The sequence below is a fragment of the Convolutriloba macropyga genome, chromosome 1, assembly GCF_964194025.1.
Source record: "Convolutriloba macropyga chromosome 1, txConMacr16.3, whole genome shotgun sequence".
Classification (NCBI taxonomy): Eukaryota; Metazoa; Xenacoelomorpha; order Acoela; family Convolutidae; genus Convolutriloba; species Convolutriloba macropyga.
In genome coordinates this window covers 30,359,048-30,370,346 of record NC_134468.1, presented here as the reverse complement: position 1 = coordinate 30,370,346, position 11,299 = coordinate 30,359,048, and the positions used below count along the sequence as shown (strand labels likewise).

The 11,299-nt window shown below is 34.6% G+C and overlaps 1 protein-coding gene across 1 annotated transcript; it reads left to right on the top strand.

The window, feature by feature from the left end:
• Nucleotides 1-553: 553 nt before the first annotated feature.
• LOC142348198 (uncharacterized) lies at nucleotides 554-9,198 on the top strand. The gene is made up of 6 exons (XM_075399463.1): nucleotides 554-738; nucleotides 1,372-1,517; nucleotides 4,173-4,339; nucleotides 7,480-7,609; nucleotides 8,304-8,510; nucleotides 8,866-9,198. Coding segments are annotated over exons 1-6 (903 nt in total). The 5' UTR covers nucleotides 554-736; the 3' UTR covers nucleotides 9,117-9,198.
• Nucleotides 9,199-11,299: the final 2,101 nt, after the last annotated feature.

The window sequence follows — 11,299 nt, the reverse complement described above, 5'->3', positions numbered from 1 at the left end:
CACAGAATGAAATGACAATAAGGAGAAAGCAACTATACTTATAACAAAAAAATTAAACCAAAATCTTTTGCTCGAACTACGGGAGGACCATTTTCGACCGCAATGTATTATGGAAAAGATAGTAGCTGGTTCACTGAAAGACGCTACCTAGACTTTAACTAGGTTCTCGACCGTCTCTTTCTAGTCCTTGTTGGCTCCCCCGCTAGAATTATAAAGTCGTTTCACAAGATGGTGTCTAAACCCGGAATATTTCGATCCAAACTCATTTTAGACAACAGTCCAGTCAAATTCTTTTCACAGTTGTACTTTGTTGAATATACTTTTATAAATACTCGAATTGAATTCGCGATCAAACAATTTCAAATCAGCGCTTTTTCATAGAGTCAGTTTGTTTTCTGTGGATAACTTTTGCTTATTATTTGATTATTACAAGTCAGTGATACGGGCTGTCGTATTCGCAAGTTGTCTTGTGGAAAGCTCTTAAGTTTACAAAATTTACGAACATCTCGGTTTATCTGAAAAAATTTGAACGAATACTCAATTTAAATAAACGTTGTTGTTGACAGCAGTCACGCTAACAACAATTGCATTGAACATTTCTGGCACAAAGAAAGTTATAACTTTTGCTTTACAAACCATTCTTGATTGTTTTAATATAGTCATGAATTCACGACAGCTTGTGTGCGTTTTTTGCGTGTAGCACATAAGAGCATAACAGATTCATTGACCACCTATTATGTAAGTTTTTTTCATTTATTACATCACAGTATGGGCTTTTTTGTCGTTTTCATGTTCACGCTGTCCCGCTAGTGACAATTTGATCAAACAGTTTCGTATTCAAATTAACTAGAGAGCCATAACTTTGCCTGCGTAACTTAGCCATTAAAGTTATAAGGACCTTTTGAGTGTTTTTGATCCACAAATATCGTCAAATAGTTCGCAATTATGTATCTATACATTTTCTTGCTTCCCCGTTGACGTTCACAGAATTGCAGTTCAGATTGGCAAATTAAAAAAAAATTTAAAGTTTTTCCAGCCTTCTGATTTGCACTTAATACCGACAACGACCCAGGTAGACCTCTGCTTGTGAAAAGACTTTAAAATTCTAGTGTGTGTGTGTGGGGGGGGGGTATATTCGCTTTTAATACACGGTCCAGCACCAAGTTGAACGGACAGGACGGATAAGAATTATTTTTAATCTTGTTCTCAGGAGGTCTTCTGGTAGTATACAATGTATTTTTTTTACAAATTTTTCTTTATAGCGTTTTTTAATGAAAATTTATGCAAATCGCTGCAATTCCGATAACTTTTTATTGTTGTTTATCAACTCCTACTTCTGAGTTCATCTGCTATACTAATGTTCCGATACAGGGATCCTTACTACATGTCCTATGCCAGTGGCTATGATCCCTACTACTCAGCCATACACGCCTACTCACAGGAGGTGGCCAGGAGTGCACGTGATGAAATCGAGAAGCAAGCCGAAGATCTGAGGAACTTCAGAAAAGCCATGCTCGGTATGGATGGAAACTGTTCGTTAGCTCAAAATTCTTGTTTACTTAGAAATTTTGAGTAATTAAACAGATAATGTTCATTTTCAGGACATTATTTTTCAACAAGATAGTTCTCCTGTAAATAAATTGAAAATTTTCGTTCTGGAATAGTCAAAAAATGGTACTGATTTGAATTCAGTTGAAAAGTTATGTGCACTTTTGAAGCAATTGTTGAAAAAACATACAGAACTTGGGGAATATTTGGAAGAAAACGTGTCGGAAGTTTGACTCAGATTTCGGAAGAAACTTGTGTGAAAACTGTACAAACCGTCTACTAGATGTTTAAAGCTAAAAACGTATTGGCCTGATAATAGAAAACTAATTTGAACTCAAAATAATGTAGTATTTGATGTTTGTGGCGCTTTTTAAAAAATCTCAAGGCGTGTATAGCATTTTGGAAGCATAGTGTATGTAGCAAAAATTTCTATGGCCTATGACAGACATATTCATGGAGTTGTATATTATCACAGTTGTATAGTCCATCATATAGTTAACTGCGTCAATTGCAAACAGATCTGAAACCTTCCTGCGTCATAGAATTCTTCTTGGGTAGCTGAGACAGGTATACTGCGTCAGGACTGAGTCAATGAAATTTTCAAAGAAAAAACGTTATTAAAAAAACCATCAATTTTGAAAAAACTTGCTACTGTAATTGGTCAAAAACTGTATTAAAAATGTTGCTACGACTGACCAAATTGCAGCAAAACTAGCAATAAGAAGGTCCTTCAAATCTTTCATCATAATGTGAAAAAAGTGTTATATCAATGAGTACAAAAACATAGAAGACAAAATTTCGTTTCTGCCCTGCCTGAAACTTATCATATCTTCAATTGGAAATAAGATATCATTTTTCTAGTGTAAATACAATGTATTGATACATATGTTTATATAAGTCACGGTCAAAACTGTAACTTTGGGAGACATCAAAGTCAAAACTTCTTTCCTCAATTTTAGCCCAATGAGTTTATTTACAAAAAAGAGATGAAATTACAATTGTTTCAGATACTGCCTGTGATATTTTCCGCCTGAATCGTTACATTGAGATGAAGGCAGCAAACTCCAGAAATTGCTGTATGTCAAAACACACCGATTTTTTTGTGCGAGAGTTTTATAGTTTACGTCACTCTCTACCCTGCTGTTTTGAAAATGGAAAAATTGCTTTTGATACCTGCAGATCAGGATACATGAATTGTAGCAGAATGAAGTTGCAAGAAAAGGAACTCGCAAGGGAGAGAGAGAGAGAGAGAGAGAGAGAGAGAGAGAAAGAGAGAGAGAGAAAGAGAGAGAGAGGGAGAGAGAGAGTGAAAGAAAAAGAAAGAAAGCAAGAAAGAAAATAAGAACGAATAAAAGATAGAAAGAAAGAAAAAAGAAAGAAAGAAAGAACGAAAGAAAAAAGAAGTAAAGATTTAGAAAAAATTTTAACTTTTCATCGGGCCAGAACTGTCGCTATTTGGTATTGCAACAAAAAACTGCAACATCGTGATTTTTTCGAACTTTTTTTGCACTGTGGTAATTGTGCGCTTAGGTGACACTCAAAACCCCACTGCCTCCACAGTAGCCCCAGAAGTTTCGCAAAAGATGTGATATTGGTGCTGGAGACAATATTGATTGACATCCAATATTAAAGACGAAGATTCATTTATCTTAATAAACTAAAATGCTCGAATCTGATCGGTTGAATATGTGAATCTTCCCCAACACTGTTTTCTGCATTTTGCCTTTTCACTCTTCTAGATGGTTACTATTGGTGTCAGACCTGATATAACAACGAAGTATATCTCTCTCTCTCTCATCTGCTCTCGTGATTTAAGACTGAGATATAGTTTAGACTCTAGCATTGGGGCCCGTGCACTGTCTACTATTCCTCATATTCGAAGAGTAATTGAATAGAGACTTAGAACAAGATAATAATTATTCTTGAGACACCCATAAGACTATCTAGAGTTTCCTATCAACGGTGAGCACCCAGATCACGCCTTAGTGCGGTAAACTGAATAAAATCAATGATGTATGATTAGGAGTGTAATGATACTTTGACTATACTGGTACAATTTTTTGACAATCATTCTTACGTATAAAAGTGACTTTTGAAAATTTACTCCAAGATGATGCAACTCCAGAGGTTAATTATCTTCCATTCATACTGTCTATGTTTCGACATTTCAATTGCTTGTACCTTTTGCGTAAAACTTTGCGCGTAGTTCACATCAAGACCTCATAAAGGGCCTATTAGCATGACATATAATAAAGTTAGGTATATCAGTTTTTTGCTGACTTCGGAATCATCTAATTCATAACCTGGTCTCACTGAAAGTTATTCTTATCTGTTTTCTCTCATGAGTAACGATCCTTCATGACTTTTGTAAAGCTTCATCATTAACTAATACTTTGGAATTTTTGCTAAATGAAGATGCGAACAAATTCTTAAGGCTTCAAAAGAGCAGATGGAAACAATCGAATATACGAATTTCAAATTTTTATTGTTCATTTTTTCGTTTACAGAAGTAAGATTGCTCTCTTTTTGTCATGTTTTCATTAAAAACTGCGATAAAAGCAAAATGTTTACTAATATGTTTGCTCATTTTGATGATAACCATCTTTTTGCTGATGTACTTGTAGCGCAAGAATTAGACAATGAGAAGCTGAAGTCAGTGTCATCCAAGCTGCATTCTGAGATCCAGAGACTGGCAGAGGACAAGAACAAGATGAAGTTATACATGGAAAACTTAGAGCAGAAGAACAGGGAACTGCAGGAGACATTGGATGTCACTAGCGAGGAACTACTCGTAAGTTACCAACATCACAACTGTCTATAATTTACAAACTTTTCATCCCGCTATAAATATATAATGCCATTTAAACTTGATCATTAAATGTTAGTTGTCTGTTGCGCATGTTTTTGCTAAAACGCTTTCTATTTTGCTTCAATGCAGATTACAACAAAAATTTTGTTCATGCCAGATAATTTTTTCTAGATATCTGATTAACTTGGGGATATACGACCACTGTAGCAAAACGTCATTTTTGGGGAAAACAGTTTAAATAAAGAATTTATGGCTTGGTTAACGTTGAATTGACGGGAAAATTTCGAAAAACACGTGATAAAGAACGCCTGTCAAAAGTGAAAATTTTTATTAAATTCTTGCCCTTGCTGGTCATTAACTTTCTGGGGAATTAGATATGCCCAGGTTGAGACCCCAGTCCAATAATCGATATATCCAGGCCAAAATGATCTCACAAGAGGGGCGTAGTGCGTTAAAAATTATATGGTCTGGAAACAGGAAAGAACGTACGAACGTCAGATATAGGCAACTTTGAACGCATAAAAGTATGGACCTAAGCAGATTGTGTCTTAGCCACAGGTAGATTGTGTCCCATTAAATCAGCAAAAACCAGTTGATGAAGATCTTGCCAGTCTAAATCAAAAACTTGTTAAATTGAACAATATATAGAAATAAACAAAGTAATGATTTTTATAAATAATTACGACATACGAAGTGTGAAATAATTCATCTTCCTGTAACCAAAAATGTGTTTTCGTAGAAAAGCTTAAGTAAGCGCTCGTCCACAGTTTTGTTCCCAGGGACAACTTAAAGGCAAAAATACGATGCATCAAATGAATGCAATAAACGAATTAGATTCAGAATTAAAGACTATTAGGATTATAGGGAATGTTTTCATTGAATCTCATTCAGTTTGCTAACTTCAGAGCCTGTTTATTTCATTGGTTCAAAAATTTATGTCATAACATAAACCTTTGATTGATGATTGCCTCTAAAGAAAACAAGAATACGAAAAACAGCAACTAGACTAAATTTTCAAAAAAAGAACAAACGGATTAGTTTCTTGTTGTTTTCACTATAACGCTGTTTTACAATTTTTACTTTGATTTCAAGTTATTTTCCACTGAAATTAGTCAATAATTGTTTCACGTGGAAACAATTATTCTCAATCATAATAGCATGCAAAAAATGCTGAAGTTTCGGTGCCCACTTTTGTGTCAAGATATCAATGTGTATTGAAATTCCTGAATTTGTTTGAAAAAACTCATATAAACTAAAAATGACAATAATGATTTTGCTCTTTAAAACTAAAGACAACGAATAAGTAGATGAAGTTAGCTTGATTATGTTATTTTTTTGAGAGAATGTCGTTGTTCAATTATGTTTCTACTAACGAATCTTGCATTTATATGATGAAAAAGCGGCCAACAAAGGATGAAAACTGAATATAAAGACAGATCTTTCCGAGCATGGTTGGCAGAAAATAATGACTATCCTTAATATATTTGTTACAATGAATCAATTTAGCTGACACATAAACATGCTAGTTTCTTGAAAAAACATTTATGTTGCAATACCTGGGAGCTTTTGCTTAAACAAAACTAATAAGGTACAATCACTAGCAGGAACGTTGTGTCAAAATATATTTTTTCAGAAATATTGCTATTCTATATGCCAAATTCCAACACATGGAAAAGAATTTTTTTTAGTTTTGCAGTTAAATTTAAAATTATTCAATTTATTTTGTCATTAAACTGATTGCAAATTAAAACTTGAGGGATATAGTTGAACTTCGATCAGAAAACCAAAAAAGAAACGTCTGTGGGAAAAATGTTTGCAGCGCCTTGTTTCTTAAACAGCCATGAACTTTCTAAGATTTTTCCAAGCGGTTTCTTTCAAGTTTCAGAATTACAAAACCACTGTTTTAAACCATCAATTAACAAAATTTAGCCGTTTTTGACCAGCATCTCTTTAAAATGTTCAAATCGTTGAATCGTTTCCACGCAGAACAAACAGAACATTATTTGCAATTTTTCGGTTACAGTCGTTTTGGCAACTAAGGGCGCCATGAAGTTGACTTCACGCTGGCCCACAAACACCAGCCAGACAAAAAACACAACGTTTAGATTAATTTCTCCAACTTTTTAAATGAATGCAGTTGCTATGCTCATTAATTTCCAAAATAAGTTCAGAAAACGAAAAAAAAATGTTTTCCAATTTGTGTGGAAAAAAAGCGAAATTCAGTTTAGAACTTATCAGTTTTACATCCGCAAGTGCGCTCTTTAAGCGGTACGTTTTTATGGAAAAAATCAATAACATGTGGTCATCTGCTACCATGTACTGATCAAAACGTTCATATTCTAAAACTAGATGTCAGTATTGTTCAGTACTGCTCAAAATTTTTTTTGAAAAAAAGCCTTTCAAAAACTCGCCGTCGTTGTTGACATTTTGGTTTTGACTATAGTTGATAGCTTTATTTAAAATACTCTTTGGTAGTTTCTTCGAAAATTCTCAGTCCAAATATCTAGCTAAAAACAATTACTGATTTAGATGCGATTGTTCAAATCAATTCATTACTGAAACCTTGTATTTTAAGGGTATTTAAAGTTTTCTTATGAACAGTTTTTTTCATTTTGATAATATTGAGATAATTGAATTCTCCCAGGTTAATTATATCCTGCAAAATCTGAAGAATTTTTGGGTACCGAAATAAAGACTGAACGGGAAAAATTTTTTCTCAGACAACAATTCTCAGGTAGGGTAAGTCTTATAAATTTTGTAGCTTATTAACTGTAGTTAGTAGTATACAAGCCCTTTATTTTTATGCTAGCTTGTATGTATTAACCATAAAGCCCACTCAGCTCGTTGGTTACGACATGCTACGCAAATTAAATGATACAGAGACCTATGCGAAAGCTCAAACAGCAGATAAAGCAAACCATGTTAAGCTGGACATTTTAATTTTCATGCAGTTAACTTAGCTCAAAAATAAAGACTAGCCAGAGTAAATTGTGACATGAACAGAGTATTAGTCATCCAGGAAAAACAGAATTTATGTAGGTTGATTTAGCGCCAATTTGCTCTGCCACTGGCCTCCATTTTTCTTCAAAATGCTTGTACATATTCGATAAATATGAATTTAGACAAAAGAGGCGCGAAACTCGGAAGAGATCAAAAGGATGAACGATGAGCTGATCAAACTAAATGATCAGAAAAACTCACTTCAAGAGAAATTCCTCAAGCTCGAATTGGAATACGTCCAACAACAGAAAGGTTAGAATCGTTTTTCCACTTTGCAATCAGTCTCAGAATAACTGTAAGACTGAACTTACATCAAGTTTAAAAAGATTTGTATGGATTGGTCTGATTAAAGGGAAACATTTGGTAGATTATAGAACCGAATTGATTCTACCAAATTGAGGGGCAATGAATCAATTATGAATAAAAATTGTTTGAGACCTTTTGTGGTACTGTGCATGGAATGCGATTTTTTAAACTTGGTTCAGAATCAATCTGGTCAGAGGCCAAAGTGAAAAATCTAGCCTGTAAAATGCTGCAATCATCATACACTAAGATAGCTTAAAGTAATGGACATCAGTCACATAATTAGCTTGGCTGTATAAACAATTTTTAATGACACGGTTTCACTGTAAGAAAATCGGCTAAACGTACCAGATTCCGGGCTCAGGTGAAATTCAGGCTGATTTAGAGCTGAGGTAGAGTTTGGCATTTAAAGTTCCGGCTGCCATTATCTGAACAGACACTCAACAGAAATCCGATTTGATAAGTGCATAAAAATGATGAACTAAGATTAAATGGTAAAAGTGAGCTAATTTTGAGATGTATGATAAAATTGGAGCCGGTGAAGTATTTGAGTGAGAAGTGAATCATTCTGAAACACTGTGTATTTATGAAGTTCCCTCATAACACAATGACACAGTAATTTTTGTTATTTGCTATTATACAGACACAGAGATGCTTGTTGGTGAGAAACTGAAGGCTGAGCAGTCCATCAAACACCTTGAGAACAGCAACGACCTACAGCTGAGTGAAAATGAGAAACTGAGAACGAGGCTGAAGAGGGAGAGAGATGCCAGGGTCATGCTGGAGGAGTGGGAGAAGAAACGACTGCAGAGGCTCGCAATGCTGGATCCACTGGCAAGAGTTGTTCCTGGTAATACAACACGCGTGTATCTTTATATTCCACGGGGGGGGGGGGGGGGGGGTGACGTTTTTTGGTGGAGATTTTCGATACTCATACTTTCAACCCCTGCTGAAGGCAAAGAGTAACAGTTTTAGCTGCTTTGCACGTAACATTTGGCATCTCTTGATATGTAATATAGTGATGTGTGTTAAATATATGAAATAGCAAATCTATCTCAAAAGTGGGACTCAATCAAAACTATGTCAGCTTCGCTCAAGCATCATTACCTGCACTACCTCAAAACTTGTTTGCTATTTGCAAAAGTATCGATATCTGATCTCAGGCACCTTTAATTCCTAAAAAAATGAAGTTGTGAAATTTTCAGGTTCCTACTACCCCTCATATCATGGAGTATCCACACTTCATCGACCCCCGTTTCCCCCTCCCCCACCAGTGCTCGATACAGCACCCACCTCCGATGTATTGACAAAACTAAAGTTACTCGAAAATGAGTTGCAAGCTGAAGCAGAGGCGGCCAGGAATCGATCTGGTAAAATAGCCCAGGGCTGGGGGAGTCGAAGTGCTGGAGCCAATATGAGAGCATCTGCAGCTGGAAGTAGTTCTAAAGGACTTTGACATGACTTGATGGATTTATTTAGATCACGTAAATGAATTAGAAGAGTTCCTGTTTTATCAAAATATATCATTCGATGTGCTACTTTGCTTTCTGTTATCTGAGAAGAAAACATCTGATTTTACGTCGCCGAAAATGACATCGAACCTCTGCCCTAGTTGAGAGGGTTGATCGAGAAAATAAGCCAGAAAAGGTGCGATGCTAAATAGTTGTTTGGCATCAACTTGATTCTTGAAGGTATTACTTTAAGAAAAAATCGGTATCGTTGTTCTTTGGAATAAAACAATGAGGCTCGGTAATGTGCGTTCGCACATGATGCTCCGACCCCGCCCATCCACGTTTTGATTTAATAGTCTACCAAATGAGGAAGAAAAAGGTTAAAAAAATCTCATATCTTTCAACAAACAATTAGGTGAAAACATTATGCAGGATTAGAGAGCCGATGATACTTGCTATCAATGAGAGTACTGGACAAGACTAAAAAAAATAACAGCAAACATTAATTACGACCAAAACTCGATGGCTATTTTAAAAATAAACATAAAATAACAAAATGGAAAAAGAATTCAATAAAACCCGATCTAAACAAATCAACCTGTACTTCAATAGATGTTCATTGGATAAGATGAAAGGGCTCTCAATAATGCGATTCGGTGACAGGCCAACAAAGTAGAGCAAAAAGGACAAAGTTCAAAATTGTGTTACTCTTTTTGAAAACAACCATTTTCTAATTGATTAAAACCACTTCGTATCAACTCAGCTCATAAGAAAAGCTAATTTATACGTTATAGGAAAATAGGCAATAAGAACTTACAGGAAGCCATTGAGACTTGTCATTATCTGTAATATATCGGACGACTACAAAACTAACAGCAAAAATGAAACAGAAAATAAATAGTTTTAACAAGAACACGGTGCAGCAACCGTTAAAACCACAATATATTAATAAAAAATTTTAAACACCGTTAAGTTGGCACTTTATAAAGTTTGCCATTTGGGCCAACGCAAAAATGTGATAAGGTGGAAAGGAAACAAAGAACTCAGAATGAGCAAATATCTAAAAATTGCAATTTTTTAAAGAAAATGTATAGCGTTAAAGCCAAGAAACCATTGGTTTGAAATAAAACTATCACAAAATTGGATCTCGGTTTACTGAAAAAACGTTGCAAATGGATTCTACACAGATAAAGTTACAAAAATGAAAGAAAGAACATAAAAGTGACAAAGCTCAAAAATCTACCGATTTTTTTAATTGGATTATTTTCAAAAGTTTAAGCAAACTATAAGCTTTCAACTTAAAACAAAAACAAATCAATTTGCAACTGGTCAAGAACACAATCGCGCTCGTTATTATTGAGACCAAATCATAGGACGACCAAAAGCAGCAAATACGGGAAGAACTCAAAAATTCACACACAGTTTATGAAGCCATATTGTTGAAGACTTTATATCTATAATACATTAAAAACCAATAAAATTATTAAACTGACAAAAAGGAAAAAATTGTTCATTTTGGTGTCTTTTAATTTTAACTGGGTCTTCCAGTTAACTTCTTGGTAAAGGGTCATTGCGGAAAAGACAAAAAATGGTCCACAATTATTGATTAGCACCGAAAACTCGCGATCTTCTTATGAAAACACATATCTAAGCTCTATAAACATCTGTCAAAACATAAACAAACACACAAAAATGTTTAGAGCAACAGAAAAGTGACAGGTTCTGTCAAAATTAAGACTTAAGAATGTTTTCTTTAAAAAAATTAATTGAAAGTCATTGAAACCGCTAGTTTTAAACTAAAATTAGGAAATAAGTTTATTTGAAGAATTGTGGTAGCAAAAAAAGCCCCTAGCAATTTCATAAATGTGCCGAACTAAAACAAAAAAGAATGACACTTAGATGCAAAAACAGAAAATCCTAATAAATTTTGGAGAGCAGGTATGCGCAGCCGTTAAGCTAATCACTGAAGTCTTTAAAAAGGTTTCTTTGCGCATTCCTTCAACGCCAGCTAAAACTATCTTTAATATGAAAAATTGAAAAAAGAACAGACAATTCCCCAAGTACAGGAAAATTTGCCAGGAAATGTGAAGAACAATTTCTTTTCTTTAAAAAAATTATTTGAAAGTCATTAAAACTTTTACCTCTTATCCGAAATCAGTAAATAGATTCATTTAAAGATCTATAGATG